At 50.9% G+C, this 18,297-nt stretch overlaps 1 protein-coding gene across 4 annotated transcripts in view; it reads right to left on the bottom strand.

Annotated features, from left to right (window-relative positions):
• Positions 1–13,971: 13,971 nt before the first annotated feature.
• Positions 13,972–18,297, bottom strand: part of KSR1 (kinase suppressor of ras 1) — a 150,690-nt gene continuing 146,364 nt past the window's right edge. For all 4 annotated transcript variants that reach the window (XM_060290110.1, XM_060290111.1, XM_060290108.1 and 1 more), the window contains one exon: positions 13,972–17,031. In XM_060290110.1, the coding sequence (XP_060146093.1) occupies positions 16,953–17,031 (79 nt within the window). In that variant the 3' untranslated portion in view covers positions 13,972–16,952. The remainder of the gene's footprint in view (positions 17,032–18,297) is intronic.

Genomic DNA, 18,297 nt, shown 5'->3' with positions numbered 1-18,297 from the left:
AGGAGGAAAAGAAGGGGAAATTCTTTGCAATCCTCTTTGACACCAGGGACATGGGGACCGTTTCCTCATTAACTGGAATAGGGAGCAACTGGAACTCTCATTCATTGCAGGTGGGAGTGTAAACTACTACAGCGTTGGAAACAGTGGATCGTACATAGTAAAGTCAAACGTCTATCCCTCCCGTGTCCCAGCTTTTCTGCTCCTAGATATTTACCCAAGAGATGTGAGAATATGTGCACGTGTGCACAGCAGCTTTACGCATCATAACCCCGCACTGGAAAAAACACAAATGTTCACCAGCAGGAGAAAGGCAAAACGAATGGTGATATGCCTACAATGGACCAGACCTCGGCGATACAAAGGGACCACAGATACAGGCAAGGTCATCAGTGAGCCTCACATCTGAGCAGAGCCAGACACAAGTGAGCACAGGCTGGGAGCATTCTGATTACATAAAATCCAATGACAGGGGCTTCCCTGGTGGCGCAGTGGTTGGGAGTCCGTCTGCCGATGCAGTGGACACGGGTTCGTGCCCCGGTCCGGGAAGATCCCACATGCCGCAGAGCGGCTGGGCCCGCGAGCCATGGCCGCTGAGCCTGCGCGTCCGGAGCCCGTGCTCCGCGACAGGAGAGGCCACAGCAGTGAGAGGCCCGCGTACCGCAAAAAAAAAAAAAAAAAAAAAAGAAGCAGAAGGGCGTGTGCAGCCACAGCATTGGCTCCAGCTGGGGAAAGGCCTGTGGGGCTCCCATGAAAGGTAAAGGCCCACATGGGTGCCCACAGGTGTTCCCAAACAGCATCACTACGCCGGCTGAGACGACACCGCAAAACAGCATGGAGGTTCCTTCAAAAACTAAACATAGAATTACCGTATGATCCAGCAATTCCACTTCTGGGTATATATCCTAAAGAACTGAAAGCAGGGACTTGAAGAGATATTTGTACACCCGTGGTCATGGTATTATTTACAATAGCCAAGAGATAGAAGCAACCCAAGTGTCCATCGACACATGACTAGTGGTCATAGACAGTATGTGGTTTCTACACACAATGCAATATTATTGAGCCTTAAGGAGGAAAGGAATTCTGACACAGGTTACAACATGGATGTTGAGGAAGGAAGAAATTTTCCTCTACCCTTCTAGGTTCTTCTGGCTGGTCTAAGAATTCAATTGCCATGAGACAGACTAACAGGAGAAAAATCTAACAAGAGTTTAACAACACGTGTACATGGGAGAGACCCAGGAGAGCTAACTCACCATAATGGTCAAAGCCCTCACCTTAAATACCACCTTCAGCTAAAGACAGAAGAGGGTGTTGAGGGTAATTGTTTGGCAAATGAATGCTTGCTGGGCATAGAGTGGACTCTGATCTCTAGGCCCTGCCGGGTGTCCCTCACCACACCTAGTCCATGTTCTCCTGCAAATATCACCGGTCATGGCTCTTTTCCTGGAACAGGCCCTTTCTCTACAAACTTTGCGGCAGCTGAGGGGTGGTAACAAAAACTTGGCATCTTATGTTTCTTAAAAAGAATCAGCCTAAATGAATCCTCATGCCAAAGTGAAACATTTGGGGCGGCAAATGTTGTTCCTCAGCGCTCTCTAAGCTTCAGTGTTTCCTCACCTGTGAGAGGCGGCTGATAAGAGAACTTATTTTACGTGGTTGTTGTGAGCATTGAATGAGGTAAGCCTTGTAAGCCACTTAGCCCATGCCTGGCACACAATGAGTGCTCCACAGACTCCATCTGTGTCCTCGCGTATCTGGCCTGTATGTGGTGAGGCCCTGAGAGAAGTCAGAGAGGAGGTGGCCCTTGTGCGGGGGTGTGAAGGGTCGGTGGTATCCCTTCCATGGGTGGCAGGGGTAAGGAATAGAAGAATTTGCAGCCCCATGGAAGGCAGCGCACTCAACGTCACCGTTTGGTCACACTCCGTCCTTGGGGAAGCCACGTGAGCAAACATTTAGCACCAGACGTGCAAAGGATCAGTGTCGTATCAGCGGATTAACCAAACACACAGCTGCTTTTGCCTTCAGTGTTTGTGTGACTAGCCTGGGACCGGCCTTACTTCCCGATTTCCTTTAAACAAATTATATGCATTTATTTAAAAAGCAAACTTTAACTTATGATCATAAATGAAAACCATTACCACTTCCATAAATAAAAACTACTGGTGGCCGAAATGGGTGACGGGGGTCATGTGAATTTGGGGGGGGACACCATATTCAAAACGTAGCAGTTGACAAATACCCCAAACATCACCAAATCCAGGAAAATAATATTTTTATTAATTAATATCCTGGCACCATAATACTTTCTGACTTTTGGGCCGCATACTCTCATACTCTTTGCTTCTTCATGCGATGAAGATTTGACACGTTTTCTACAGCGAATGTAGAAAGATCATTCTGTCTTTCCAATGACCTGCTCTCCTCCACTTTGGGTCCCAGGCAACGCGGGACAAATTCCTTTGTGACAGACCTCAGGCCCTGCCTCTTTGTACTGGACCCAGGTGAGTGGGCACAATGGGAAAGAGTGTTCCAGAAGCCACTTCTAAGCTGGGACAGCTGGGAAAAACTGGATTATTCATGGAATAATTTTATTTGCACCTTTGTAGACATTAGATTCTAGTGCTGTTAACTGTCTTTGAGGTTTTGTCATATACCTGTAAACTGGACTGGGTCCTGAATTCGTCTAATTTCTTCAAACATCTGGCTATGACTCAACAAATTAACATTCCCAGTGGTCTTCCACCATCTGATTTGGAATCACTAAGAGCAAAGACTGCCCTTAAATCTCCTAGGAAGGGACTGTACCAGGTCCTCCCAACTATGCTGATAGCAGTCAAGCCCCAGGGACTCGAACCTTGGATACGCCTCTCACAACAGAAGAAGACCCACCTAACACCTGGTCCTGTACAAGGGCTGGAGACCTCCAAATCAAACTGATGAGGAAGAGAAGTCGCTGACATTCAGGAAGACAGCTTCTGCCCGAGATGATCGATCAAGACTTCATACTTAACTAAACATGAAACCCTTTCTCCTTCTTTTCCTCTCCTTTCCTCTGGCATTGACCTGGAAAGATAATGCCCTCATCTGTATCCCCCAAGCCACTGCTAAGGAAGGTAATCTTGCAACTGAATTTATCACCAAAGTTTCCAATCCATCTATAACTATCTAGATCGGATTTGCCTTCACTAAGAGCTTGTCTACGTGCAGTAAAGCCCATCTACTGACACCGGGTTGTGGTGAAAGAAAGTGTTTGCTGCAGGCCACCAAGCAAGGAGACCAGGCAGCTGGTGCTTAGAAAACCCGAACTCCCCAGTGGCTTTCAGGGAAAGGATTTTAAAGACAGGATAAGGGAGAGGGTTGCAGGGCGTGTGATCAGCTCACGGACATCTTCTGATTGGCTGGTGGCGAGGTAATCGGGAGTCAACACCATCAACCTTCTGATTCCAACCAGTCTGGCGTCTACGTGCTTGTGGGCAGCATGCAGTGAACTTCTTCCACCTCGTGCAGGTTTCAATATCTGCAAAACAGCTCAAAGGATGTGGCTCAGAATATTATCTATAGCCCTTGAGGAGGAATTAAAGGTCCTTGACTGTGTTTAATGGCTAAACTATTATTATTTTGTCTTGCTTGACTGTTTTCCTTTGTTTCTGCCTTTTCTCATTTCTCTGATTAAATTTATTCCTTGGAACTTGGGGAAGGCCTAGGAGGCTAAAGTTTTGCTACAGACATGGGGTGGTTGCAGCTGTCCCCAGAAGCCCCCATAGGGTCCTCTTCAGTTACGAATGTTGTGAGAATTAAGCAAAAATGTCACGACCTCTAGATACCACACCAACGGTCAACAAAGCTGTGGGGACTATAGATCGGAAGCCGAGAGTGACGATAATGTCTTAAATTCTGATTTCATCTCTTGGTTAGGCTGAGTTTGCTCAAAAGTGGTGAATAGTTAAAGAGAAAACTACAGGCTCAAAATGGCATCACTTTTGCCAAAGCCCATGATACCAAACCTAGATGTAATACCTGACCTACCTGTAATTTTGACCTTCCCCAGGAACGTAGTCTTAATCAGCCAGTCTGGAATCTTCTGGTCAGTACCCAGGAGGTAATCTGTCTCCTGGGGCCTCTCCATCCCGGGAGGAGGAAGCAGTCCGCATGAGTGACCCTTGCCCTGCTCCCAAAAGAAGGTGACTGGGCGTGAAACAGTCTTTTCTTAGCTTTTGTTACTAGCTCCCTTGCCCTACACTCCTTCTGCCTATAAAAACCTTCCTTTTATTTATTTATTTATTTTAACAACCCATCGGTTTCTTTCTATTTACAACAGAGGAGGCTGCCTGATTCATGAATCATTGAATAAAGCCAATTAGATCTTCAATTGTACTCAGTGGAATTTCGGTTTTCTGACAGCTGTCATTTTCAACTTGGCAGCTCACAGTTCCTTGTCTCCCTTCTTCTCCATAAACCAGCCTGTAGCACCTGCCAGTACTTGCTAGGATACCCCAGGGAAGTCCTCTCTCTGGTGTCCAACTCTGGAACCATCTACTCCTGCAGAGGCCATGCACCTGCTTGAATGGAGTAGCATTTAAAGACGCGGTATCAGGGCACAGAGATAAATAGGAGATTTCAGATATGAAACAGTGGGCTGAAGACACAGCCATTGTTTGCCAAATGCTCCTTCCCCCTCCTGCTTTCGAGTCAGCGTGGAAGCTTCGATGAGCGATGAGCAGGAGGACAGAGGGACTCCCACCAGGATCTCAGGTTGCCCTGGTTAATCTTCCACTCCCCCCGCCCCTTCACTCAGGCCCTGAGTAAACAGATTTCCATTGCCTCTGGTTAGCACTTCCTCAAAAGATAAAAATGGCCTATCAAGAAAGGAAAAAAGTCCTGCAGCCAGATGTCATATCAAAAATCATTAGGGAGGGCTTCCCTGGTGGCACAGTGGTTGAGAGTCCACCCGCCGACGCAGGGGACACGGGTTCGTGCCCTGGTCCGGGAAGATCCCACATGCTGCGGAGTGGCTGGGCCCGTGAGCCATAGCCGCTGAACCTGCACGTCTGGAGCCTGTGCTCCGCAATGAGAGAGGCCACAACAGTGAGAGGCCTGCGTACCACCAAAAAAAAAAAAAAAAAAAAAATCATTAGGGAAAATATCCTGAATGTCACAGTTATAAACAAGCCTCCCCACCCCAGGTCTCCATAACTGGGGAACCTGGAGGTCACAAAACCACGGACACAGAAGCAGAAAGCACAGACTACAGTGAAAAGGTAATGATTCACCTTAGTTCATCCTACTGCAGCTTAAGGGAAAACATACAAATCTTGGCAAACGCTACGTCTGTCCACAGTAACCCCTAGACATTTTAAGTCCCACAAAATGGTTAGATTCAGCAATACTTTCTTCTCATCTGAGTTCAATTTGCCAAATCCAGCCTTCATGCGCGTGGAGGAATGTGTCCTGTGAGAATGGAATCAAAGCGCGATTTGCATGTCCAGTGTTGATTACATTTCCTAGTTCCCACCCCTGTTCATTCATTTCTAGAGCAAACACACCGTGAAGGTGTGCAGCCAGGCAATGCTTACCAACTCACTAGCCTCTGCCACGCAGATGATCCTGGCACGGGGGCACAGACCGCCACTGACCCTCACAGCTGAACAATACAGCTCCGTCTGGGGTGGGGACATGCCCCTCTTCCTCATGTTTGCGCCCTCTGGCCAGTTTCTTATCCACCTGCCTGGGTGGTGATGACCGCTTCCCTGGCCTGAGTTTCACCTCCTACCTGGCAAGTGAGAAATGCAGCAGACACGCCCAGATAAGCCACTCCTTCCCTGTGAGATATTCTAAATCTTGCAGGTGGAAACCTTTAACAAATTTGAAAGGTAAATTGATAACAAGCCTTTTGCATCTTTGACCGGTGGAAACTTTGGAAACCTGCCATTCCGGCTCTACCTGGGGGCAGCTTCTCATGGCAGTGTCACCTGAGCTGGCTGCACCTCCCGCTGAAACTGTTCAGGACTCTGTGGGGCCCTCCTGGGTACAAAAGCCCCTCTGTGACTCCTGTTTCTTTCTTTCTTTTTTTTTTTTTTAAATTTTTTTATTTTCTAAACAACCACTTGATTTTATTTACATCATAAAAACTGATCCCATTTCTTGTTGATAAAAAAAGACTTTAGTCTCCTAGGCTTTCCCTTGGTTCCAAAGAGCAGACTCAACAGTTACTAAGTAGGGAAGTGAGGGAATGCAGAAACAAAGGAAAAGCAATCAAAAAACAATAGTTCATGGAATTCCCTGGCAACCCAACGGTTAGGACTCTGCACTTCCACTGCAGGGGCAGGGGTTTGATCCCTAGTCTGGGAACTAAGATCCTGCAAGCTGCGTGGCACGGACAAAAGAAACAAGAGTTCTGTGAGGGGAGCCACTGACTGAAACCACCCACCCTGGTCAGGCACCACCGTAACCATCTGCATGAGTTATCTTGAGACAGGAAGTCCTGACCAAGAATGCAGAACTAACAAGCCACCACCAACGGGAAGAATTCGGGCAATGGCAAAAGGAGAGACCAGACACCAGTCCGTATACCCTACCAACCTCCCAGAATCCTCCTCGCTGGAATCCATCTTGGCTGAGCCATGCACTCGCCACCAGGAAGGACCCTGAGTCAGAAGGATTGGCCAGAGACAACCCGGAAACGAATCCCATCACCGTAAAACCCGGAACTGCGAGCCACGTGGCAGAGCAGTCCTCCTGGCTTCCCTGACCCTGCTGCTCTCTGCCAGGGCTCCCCTTTCCAGTAAAGTCTCTTGCTTTGTCAGCACACGTGTCTCCTCGGAAAATTCATTTCCAAGTGTTAGACAAGAGCCCACTCTTAGGCCCTGGAAGGGGTCCCCCTTCCTGCAACAGTTCAGCAATAATACAGCATTCTAGCTCCTCCTCGAGGGATATACATAACAATCTGATACCATCTTTGAGTTGTTCTGCAGGAATTAAGACCCCTACCCGGGAGGGGGATGGTAACATGCTCAGACCCCAGACTGCTTGGAACCAGAAGGTTGATGAATGAGATTCTTGGAACACTACCATTACCTCACCACCAACCAATCAGGAGAAAGGCATGCCCCCTGCAGCCCTCACCCCCAATGTTGCCTTTAAAAACTCTTCCTTAAAAGCCACCCGGGAGGTTGGGGGTTTTGAGCACAAGCCCCCTGTTCTCCTTGCTTGGTCCTGCAATAAACATTTTTCTGTTCCAAACGCTGATGTTTCTGTTTGTTCAGCCTCACGGAGCATCGTTGGGCACATGGAGGCTGACCACGGCATCCTCTCTCTGCTTAAGGTGGGCAGTCCTCACCGGGCTGGGGGTGGGGGTGGGGAAGCAGGGGACCAGGACTTAGACCCTGTCCTTTGTCTTTGCCCTTTACCCCGTAGCATCTGTCTCCCCACCCAACCCAGCCTCACTCACCCTCTCTCCTCTGTCCTTCCTCCCAGTCCCTCTGCCTCTCACAAGTCTCTCCCTGTTCCCCCACACAGCCCTCCACTACTGCCAGGAGAGCAAGTGTGTCTCTCCCCTCCCACACTGGCTGTGCTCTTGGTAATCATGGTAACCATGGTAACCACTGGATTACCTTCCCCTTCCCCCTTTGTGCTCATGGCTCTGCATAAGAGAGTCAGGGTCTCAACACCTCCCAGCTCTACCCCAAAACAGGCCTTAAGTAGCATTTTGGATAAAATAACTCAGAAATTTACTTGAAAAGAAGACGGTATCCAGGAATTCCCTGGCAGCCCAGTGTTTGGGACTCCACGCTTTCACTACCGAGGGCCCGGGTTCAATCCCTGGTTGGGGAACTGGGATCCCACAAGCAGCATGGCGTGGCTGAAAAAAAAAAAAAAGAAAAAAAGAAGAAGACAGTATCCAAGGACCCAGGCTGAGCATGACCCAGCAGGTTCAAGGCTGTCATGGGGGCCATGGCATCTGGCTGGCCCTCCTGCCCCAGTCCTGGCCTGACCTGGCTTATTTGTGTCCAACTCTGCGTTCCCCCCACAAGCTGCTAGAGGTACTGACGGGGTTCGGAGCAGGCAGCCACTTTGGCATATGGATTATTTTGAGCTGAAGATAATCAAGACCTAAAAAGACTGAGGAAGAGCTTTTCACTTCCTGCTTAACTGCCTAAAAGAATTTAGACAGAGAGCCTGGTCCACGAAGAGAGCCCTCAACAGAGAGAACTGCAGAGGATGGGCTGGGTGTGGGAAGCTGGGGAACTGGGTGGGATCCCACTGTCTCTGTGCGGCATGGTAAACGTTCTTCCCATCTTCCAGTGAATTAATTCCCTTTGACGCCCCAGACCCCTACCCACTTCTCCCACCTCAGGATGCACATAAGCCCCAACTGACCTACTGTCTTGGAGCCTCTTGTGTCTAAGTGAGGCTCCCATACGTACGAGATTCAACTTTTCTCCTGTTAATCTGTCTTACATTGATTTAATTATTAGACCAGCCAAAAGAACCTAGAAGGGTAAAGATATTCCTCCCCTACACCAAAGTCTGTGCCCTGCCCTCTTGCCATTTTAGCATCTGTGTCCCTGGGAGTATAAAAGAACAAAGAAAAGGTGGAGGTGTCTCTCCAGCCTGACTTAACAGAAGTTTATATTAAAATGAACAAAGCAAAACAAAATCAACCAAAACCCCTCTCTTGCACTCAGACCAGGATCAGGGTCACAAACGCTTAAAATGCATCGCTGAGGGGGCTTCCCTGGTGGCGCAGTGGTTGAGAGTCCGCCTGCTGATGCAGGGGACACGAATTCGTGCCCCGGTCCGGGAAGATCCCACATGCCGCGGAGCGGCTGGGTCCGTGAGCCATGGCCGCTGAGCCTGCGTGTCCGGAGCCTGTGCTCCGCAACGGGAGAGGCCACAACAGTGAGAGGCCCGCGTACCGCAAAAAAAAAAAACAAACCAAAAACACCCGCATCGCTGGGCTCCACCCCCGAAGTTCCTGATGCTGTATAGCTGGCTGAGTGCAGAGAATTTCTCTTTCAAACAAGTTCCCAAGGGATACTATGCTGCTGGTCCTGAGACCCCACCTGGAGGACCACTGGCCTTCAGAAAAGGTCTGATATTCTGCCAGTTCGCACCTGTGGACTTACTGGTCATTTTCGACCAGCGTCGCCTCTGACTGGTGGGTGTCTACATTTTTTTTTTTTTTTTTTTTTTTGCGGTACGCGGGCCTCTCGCTGTTGTGGTCTCTCCCGTTCCGGAGCACAGGCTCCGGACGCGCAGGCTCAGCGGCCATGGCTCACGGGGCCCAGCCGCTCCGCGGCATGTGGGATCTTCCCGGACCAGGGCACGAACCCGTGTCCCCTGCATCGGCAGGCGGACTCTCAACCACTGCGCCACCAGGGAAGCCCCGAGTCTACATATTTTGAATATCTCATTTGCCTACAGGGACCAGGGAAGTAATGGGTATACCTGGGCTGGATGAAATGCCTGGGCCCCTCCGTCTAGCATGTCACCTTCTCACTTTTGATGGGTATAGGAAACATGTCCCTGTCCTCTTTGCTCTAGGCAATGAAACACAGGCCCCAGCAATCGGCAGGGGCAGGGACTCAGCAGGACAGAGGCTGTCCAGCCCCGTGGGGGCAGCTGTGCTCAGCCGCAGCTGATGCTGCCTCCGGGAAGACCAGTCCAGTATTGCCCAAAGAAGCCAGAACTTCAGATTTTTCTGTGAATGTTTCCTGTTTTTAAATGCTAGCAACTGATTTAGAACCATATTTCTTAAGCTCTGCAGGTCAAACAAAATACACCTTCAGGTGGAGTCCTCTGAGTTGTGAGAAGTGAAGGCTGAAATGTCCTAACACCTTCCGAGTTCAGTCCTCTCATCTGGAAACAGAGAGGACAATTCTCAAGCCATGGGGCTCTTGAATGGATAGGATGGGATAGTGTGCATCAAAGTACCACGTAGATTGAAAAGAGCCGTGTAAATGCTGGTTGACACTGTCCCCGTTGCCATGTTTCCCAGAGACTTCGGGCAGGTTGCAGAGCAGGGGAGGGAGAGGGTGTGGGGGGAGGGAGCATTACTAGGTAGGGGGGAAGGGAAGGCCTCCGGGAGCACTGCCACCCCCCCGTATCCTCTGTGCCTCAGGGCTTCTGCCCCCCATGGGTCTCCTGTCCCTCACCCCTCCTACCACCTGGGATGACTCCTTGGAACCCAGGCAAGGTTTGGGTCTCTTGAGAATGTCCATGAAATAGTTAAAATTTGTGAAGCCACTGCACCTAGAGTATGCTCGGGCTCCAGAAACTTTATGGCGAAACCTCATGAAGCCAGAGGGCAGCGTCTAACCAGGTGGGGCAGCCAGCATGGAACCTCCAACTGCCCGCCCTCAGCCTTCCTGGGCCTGGGTATATTGGCTATATGTGTACCAAAGAGAGAGAAGGCGGGCTAGAGGCACGGGGAGGACACCAGGTTAATGGGAACAGCAGTTAAGTAGATGATCTCAATGAAAAGTGGTTCTCAGAGGGGACTAGTTACATAAACCATGGACTGTGTGTACCGTGGGCTATCATGCAGCTATTAAAAGACTAAGTTAGATCTACACGCGTGAACTGGGAGGGCTGCCCCTGATCTATTCACGAATAAGTTTCAGGGAAAATATATTTATGTGACAGTGTGTATCACATGAGATTTATGTATTGGGTTGGCCAAAGAGTTCGTTCAGTTTTTTCCATAAGATGGCTCTAGTAGCGCTGAGTTGTCCTTAACTTCATTCAAAACAATTTTGTTAGATTGTATGTGACGGCTGGTGAATTTTTGTGTAGCCATTTTAATATTGAAGATGGAAGAAAAAAAGCAACATTTTTGGCATATACGCTTTATTTCAAGAAAGGTAAAAACGCAACTGAAACACACAAAAAAGATTTGTGCAGTGTATGGAGAAGGTGCTGTGACCGATCGAACGTGTCAAAAGTGGTTTGCGAAGTTTCGTGCTGGAGATTTCTCGCTGGACGGTGCTCCACAGTTGGGTAGACCAGCTGAAGTTGACAGCGATCAAACTGAGACATTAATTGAGAACAATCAATGTGATACCATTTGGGAGACAGCCGACATACTCAGAATATCCAAATCGAGGGTTGAAAATCATTTGCACCAGCTTGGTTATGTTCATCGCTTTGATGTTTGGGTTCCAAGTAAGTTAAGCGAAAAAAAACCTTCTTGACCGTATTTCCGCACGCGATTCTCTACTTAAATGTAATGAAAACGTTCTGTTTTTAAAACAAATTGTGATGGGCGATGAAAAGTGGATACCGTACAATAATGTGGAACGGAAGAGATCGTGGGGCGAGTGAAATGAAATACCACCAACCACATCAAAGCCTGGGCTTTATCCAAAGAAGGTGATGCTGTGTATATGGTGGGATTGGAAGGGAGTCCTGTATTATGAGCTCCTTCTGGAAAACCAAACGATTAATTCCAACAAGTACTGCTCCCAGTTAGACCAGCTGAAAGCGGCACTCGTCGAAAAGTGTCCGGAATTAGTCAACAGAAAACACAAAATCTTCCATCAGGATAACGCAAGACCACATGTTTCTTTGATGACCAGGCAAAAACTGTTACAGCTTGGCTGGGAAGTTCTGATTCATCCGCCGTATTCACCAGACACGGCACCTTCGCATTTCCATTTATTTAGGTCTTTACAAAATTCCCTTAATGGAAAAAAATCTCAATTCCCTGGAAGACTGTAAAAGGCACCTGGAATAGTTCTTTGCTCAAAAAGATAAAAAGTTTTGGGAAGATGGAATTATGAGGTGGCCTGAAAAACGGCAGAAGGTAGTGGAACAAAAGGGTGAATATGTTGTTCAATAAAGTTCTTGGTGAAAATGAAAAATGTGTCGTTTATTTTTACTTAAAAACCAAAGGAACTTTTTGGCCAACCCAATATATATATGTCATATATATCATGTATGTGATGTCATTGTTTAATAAAACCACCCCAAACCCCAAACCATGTTTATATGCAGCAGAGAGGAAGAGAAGTCTCCAAGTTTAACACCGCTCATCTCAGGACAGGGATTAGAACGAGGTGTTGGGGGGTGGCGGGAGGCGGTAGGGAATGAAGGTTTAACATTTTTCCTGTCATTTCAGTAATGTTTGACATTGCAGTGGGTCTGAGTGACTTTTCTAATATAAAGACATCTAACAAATACACTTTTTTTTTAAGATTCCAGGTATTAATCAGGTAAGTCTGGGTTTGAATCCTGCCTCTGCCACTTACTAACTTGGGCATGCGATACCTCTATGGGCCTGTCCCTTCAACTATAAAATGGGTTAATAAGAGTACCTACCTCTATGAGGATTAAATCAGATACATGTCATATGATAAGCACAATGTCCAGAATTGTCTCAGTACTTGCTTGCAATTACTTTTACCAAAGAATATAATTTTCGTGTAACCCACCTACAACAGACCCCAAAATGTACTGTGGCTCAACCCCAGTCGTCTTCTTCTTGTTCACATTCCAGTCCCGGGCAGGTATGGCAGGTGGCAGGTGGCCTCTTCCATAGTCATGCGAACACCCAGACTGCTGGGATGCTGCCATCCACTAACACGTGGCTTCCCAAGTTGCCCTGGGAGGTCTCCGCTCTCCTTTGCTCAAAGTAAAATGGTCCCCTCCTGCTTGTATGCACCAGGCATGTTACCCTTCAAGTCAGCTCCAAGGTCACCTCCTCCATGAAGCCTGCCAGGCAGACTGAGGGACTCCTTCCTTGAGCCACTCACTGGCTGAAGGCAAGGTCTCTCCTTTTTATCTGTCCCCCAGCACTTTGCACCATCTTTTGAACACAGTAGGTGCTCAATAAATGTCTGGCCAATAAGTTCCCCAACTTCTTATGAGAAGGAAGTTCTGGAGTCAAGCCATGACCCAAGTCCTGGACTAGCCTCCCACCAGTTGTGTCAACTTGGGTAAATATCTTAACTTTTTTGTGCCTCACCCTCCTCAGCTGAAACATCACAACAGTCCCTACCCCATGGTGCTGCTGTGAGGACAGGATTAAGGTCAGATGATGTGTAGAAAGCACCTCTCTGGCTCAGAGGATGTTGGTCCCCCTTTATCTCCATCTGTTGCTTACCCTGACCTCCTGCTTACCTGTCTCTCTTTATAACTGGCAAGGAGAGGCTCCTAAAAATAAGATGTAGATAAATGACCACTCCCCACCCCCCAAGGCTTGCACAATGCAAAGGCCCTTCGAGTAGAGGAGACAGTGACTGGTCTGAGTGTGCTCGTGGGCTGTCACTGTTGGGGGCTGGATGACCTTCCTCCGTGCGACATAGGCTTTGATGCTCTTCTGTCTCCGTTCCTCCATCTGTTTACAAGTATCTGCCTTTGAGGTGCAGGCAAAACTTCTCTCCTTGGAAGAAGCTCCCAGAGGGGGTCAAACACCCTGCGCCCTCCCCTCCTGCTTTCCCATGCCATCCATCCGAGCGGTTCCCCCCACACACACCCCGCCCCACAGAGTCATCTGGAACCGACCCAAGCAGACACAAGCCCCAGATACCTTGGTACCAGTATTATTTTTTAATTAATTAATTAATTTATTTTTGGCCGTGTTGGGTCTTTGTCGCTGCGCGCGGGCTTTTCTCTGGTTGCGGCGAGCAGGGGCTACTCTTCGTTGCGGTGCGCGGGCTTTTCATCACGGTGTCTTCTCTTGTTGCGGAGCACGGGCTCTAGGTGCGTGGGCTTCAGTAGTTGTGGCTCGTGGGCTCTAGGCGTGCAGGCTCAGTAGTTGTGGCGCACGGGCTTAGTTGCTCCGCAGCATGTGGGATCTTCCTGGACCAGGGCTCGAACCCGTATCTCCTAGATGGGCAGGCGGATTCTTAACCACTGCGCCACCAGGGAAGCCCCACCTTGGTACAGTTTTATTTGTAGACTCCAGACACCCAGGCTGGGCCTGACACAGCGTTCTTGCCAGTGGCAAAAAAACTGATAGCGCACGTCTGTTAATACTAACCGTTTTAATTTAAATTAATAGCATTTCTGGAAGACAAATGCAGTTGATAGAAAATATAAAAACTTTTACTGTACAAATTTTACATCACATTCAAAAAAGCAAGTATGTGCCTCGTGGCCACAGAAGATGCTGGGTTTGCACACATGGATGAAATCCTGGCTGACCAGGCAGCGTCGCACAAGCTCTCAAACCAGCTTCACATTTATGTCTCCACCTGGCACCCAGATCAACAAAGGCCACCACCACCAGGGGCTTACAGGGCATGCCACGCCCCTCGGCGATCACAGAAAGCAATGCCATGAGAGGGCAGAGGGATTCCAGGCCCTGCACACATCTTCAATTTGGTGACATGGAGCGGTCAGCTACACGCCACTCACAACTGGTGGGGAACTCGGGGTTCAGGACCTCGAGCTGCATGGAGACGCAGGGGTTGTGGCTCTTGTGTTTAAAGGCAGCAGGGACAGATCCCAGGGTTTTGGAGGTGAGGTTGGGAAGTGGCGGGTGGGGGAGCTGAAGGGTTGAAGCCTGGGCTCCACTCTCAGTCCCCGTGGGGACCTCCACAGCCCCCAAGCTCTCGCCCAGGAGGCCTCACGGCTTTCTCCATCCCTTTCACAGTTGGCTGTGAGGGCTGAATTCACAGTATCTGCTGTCCTTCATGTGTTTCCAAGGCAGACGGGCATGGGGGGCAGCACACGGAAGGGCGGCATGTCTTCCTAACCTCAATTCACAGTCAATTAAGTAGAGACAGGGAGAGGGGGGCCACCCGGGGGGGTTCCTCAGGTGCTTCTCTTAACTGACAGGCAGTGCAGAGGCTCAGGCCGAGCGTGGGAAGGCATCCCGGGGCCCTGGAGAGGAAGGGGGTGGCCCCAGTCCCACCCTCAGGGTTCCTGGCAGATCTTGAGTCCCCTAAGGGCAGGCACTGTGACTGCTCCCATCCCTGGCCCCCTGCACCTGCACACAGTGGGTGCTCCACGAAAGCTTTCTAAACTGACCCAAGAGTGTGAAGCCCCGAAGAAGAAAAACAAAACCCAGACTGCCTTTCTGTGGGCCGTGAGGTGAGCCTGACTTGCTTCGCTGCTGTCCCATCCCCTCGGCCCAACTGCACCGTCCAAGGGTTCAGAGGGGAAAGGTGAGAGGCATGAACTGTGACCTCCGGGAAGGCGCCAATGTCGGGGTGGGGGGAGGGGCCTGACAACCAGAGGCGGAGTCACATCCCACGTGGCTCTGGGTGGGGAGATCATAGGAGCGGCTGACCCAGAGGCCAGAGGAATGATGGAGAGACGCGAAGAGTCCCACAGAGGAGAAAAGACCCACAGAGCTGAGTCCAGTCGGTTTACAGCCCCTTCGTCTTCCTTCCCACACCCCGAGCGGGAAGGGTTGAGGTGCTGATGGCCGTGGAGGCCCGGGTACCCTGTACGGCTGCCTGGCCCAGAGCCAAGAAGGCAGCCCCGCAGCCTCCAGGCAAAGCGGCCCATCTTGTATGATGGTTCGCCAGACTCCAGGGTGGGAGCCTGGCTCGACGGGTCTGCATAAACGGGGTAGGAGGGCCACGTGCCTCCCCGTCTCGGCGGCTCTAGGCGTGGACGCGGGTTCTGGGTCTGAAGACAAGCTCCTCTCCACTTTCGTCGCCTTTGATCCTTTCTGCCTTTGGAGCTTGATACGATGACGTAACCTTCACTGAAGGGCTTCTTTGCCATTTGGAACTTTTCTCTTTAGGTGTCAGCTTCTAACGAGGACAGGCAGGAAACTGTCATATCCTGGACTCTCCCAACCCGGCCCCTCCTCTCGTCCAAAGGGACACAAGTAGAGGCCTGACGTGGTGCTTGGGAAGACTCTGAAGGTCGGGAGCTTGCTAGCTGGGTCCAAGTGCAAGCGGGGAGGGGCACGTGGCTCCCACCGCGGCTAAGAGCTCTGAACACGGGCAGTGGAGGAGTCAGCCGTGGGCTAAGGGGTTTCGACGGGACTGAGGGCTGGAAGAGGTGGGCCGTTCCGGAACCTTGGCATGACTGGTGATGGGCCGGGGCACCCTGTGGCTAGGAGGGTGGGCTCAGGGACCCTCTGCTTGCCACTTCTCCCTCCCCCTACTTTCCCTGTTCTCACGGATCAAGCCTTCATGGTGTACGCAGCTGCTGGGCTAGGCCTTCGCTCTGGGGTCAGATGTCAGCCAGGGACTGGGATGTAGCTAAACAGCCAAAGCCCTCAGTCCCATCTTCTTGGCGCCTCCCCTGCGGGCTTCACGGAAGAAACATCTTCCAGGCACTGGAAACCCTGGCTGGGAACCACTGGATCAGTCCAGATGTTATCTGGATTTTATGTCTCTGCTTTTTCCAGCAGGTATGGACTGGATTACAAGGGTCAAAGGTGAAGCCAAGCTCTCTGTGAACTCCCGACCCTCATAACCAGCTCGGCTCCTGGTCAGGGTGTCCTCTGCAAGAGGAAGGGACAGCAGCCCTTTGGCAGGACGAGGGGAGACGGGATTTAGGGCCAACGCAGAGGCCGGGTCAAACCTTGTGGTCCCCCCAGCATCCTGCTTGGGCAACAGCCACAAACACGATGCTTTTCTTCCTCTGAACCAGCGTGGGTGCCTCACTCCTACAGGGTCCTCCAGAGGGGACGGCCACTTCTGCCCTCAGTGCCAGTGACCTCTGCACAGACGGTTTTTATTATCACCTATTGTACAACGAGTCCAACTCTGCAGAAACATACATGTAAACATTTGCCGTCTGTCGGGACAGGTCTGCTTGTTGGTGATGTCATTTTAAGAAACAGCAGGCGCGGCTCCATCTCCGGGACCCCAGTGTCTTTACGGACGCACAGTCTAAACCGAGGCCTCGTGCTCCTGACCTGCAGCCCTTAGGAGGATGGCTGGCGTTTTGAAGAGCGTTGTTCTTTCGTTGTGGCGGTTGTTGGGATGTTTTAGAAACCCATTTAAGAGAGAAATACAATGTCAGAAAAACGGCAGAGCTGGTTACATCTTTGGATTACTGGACTCCAGGACGCCCAAGCCAAACCTTTCAAACCGGGGTACAACTTTGCTGCTGTTAATACTGCAAAGAGGAACAAAAACAAGGGTTATAGCCCCGCCGGTCTTGATCAGAATTGGGGCAGCACTAGCTAATGAGTGGGCCAGTTCCAGAAGCTCAGCAGAGGACCCAGCCCCACCAAGAAGTGGGAATGATGATACAGGCCAACGGCCTTGGCAGAGCTGTTCCTGGTTCCACCCGGCCGGGGGCTGAGCCTCGGCTGCACTCCCTCCTGGAGGGCAGGGGCCTGTTCGTCTTGGAGGCCCCAGCACCCCGCACGCCCAGTAACCGCCGTGGGCTCGTTCTCACTGGCAGCCGGGAAAGCTCTCGCTCCGCGTGGAACTGGGAGGGGAGAGAAACCCAGCCGCCGGTGCTAAGAGTGGCATCGCGTGCTCCTTCCTAGAAACAGTCCCCAAATGCTGGGGTGCGTCAGGGCCATCTGGGAAGCAGGCTGAGATGCGGGTTCTCAGCACCTGCCTCCAGACACCCGGATTCGGGTCTCGGGGAGGCCCAGGAATCTGCGTTTGGTAAGCAGTGGAGGACCTGTGGGTGACCTGTCAGCCACACTCTTGCTGAACGCTGGCTTGGGGTCTGGTACCTTCCGTCTGCACTGGGCAGACGGAAGGGGAGTGATGCTGCAGGGGGGAGAGGGCAGAAATGTTTTCACTAGTGAAACCGTTTGGAGACAGGTCCCACCCCCTTGCTTCAGGACAGCTTTCCCCAGTGTGTGGCCGAGGACACAGCTCTTCCGAGCTGGTGTCTTTCATGGCAACAGAACCCGTGGTGTCACAACCCTAGCCCTCCAGAGGGGACCACCCGGCAGCTCTGATATCATTCCACTCCGTGTTGGACAAGATCCCTGCGGGTTAAAAGCCAAGCAAAACCCCGAGCCCTGTCCTGCGGACACACCCCACGGGGGGCCGGTGTGCTGGGGGACCAGGGAGACGGGGGATCTCTCTCACTGAGCTGTTAGTAGGGAGACAGGGCCACCCCACAGAAGAAGCGCTAGAGAGAGATGAAGTTGTGTCCAGGAAGGCGGTTCTGGGGGTGCTGTTAGGGGGACCCTCCATGGAGAGCAGTTACTCAGGCACACGCAGGCCGCGGAGCGGGGCGAGGGCCAGTTTTAACAAACAAAGCAAGAGAAGAAGTCTCAGCAGAGAAGGCCGGAGTGGCGGCGATCGCATCCCCTGGGTTAGTGCCCGCATCGCTGTTTGAGCTCGAGTAGAAGTCACGGTGCCGAGCGTGGATTAGGAGGAAGAAAGCCCCGGTACATGCAAGGCAGCCAGGCCT

The sequence above is a fragment of the Globicephala melas genome, chromosome 20 (assembly GCF_963455315.2).
Source record: "Globicephala melas chromosome 20, mGloMel1.2, whole genome shotgun sequence".
NCBI lineage: Eukaryota > Metazoa > Chordata > Mammalia > Artiodactyla > Delphinidae > Globicephala > Globicephala melas.
Note: the sequence above shows the minus strand (reverse complement) of the source record. Positions and strands in the feature narration are given on the sequence as shown.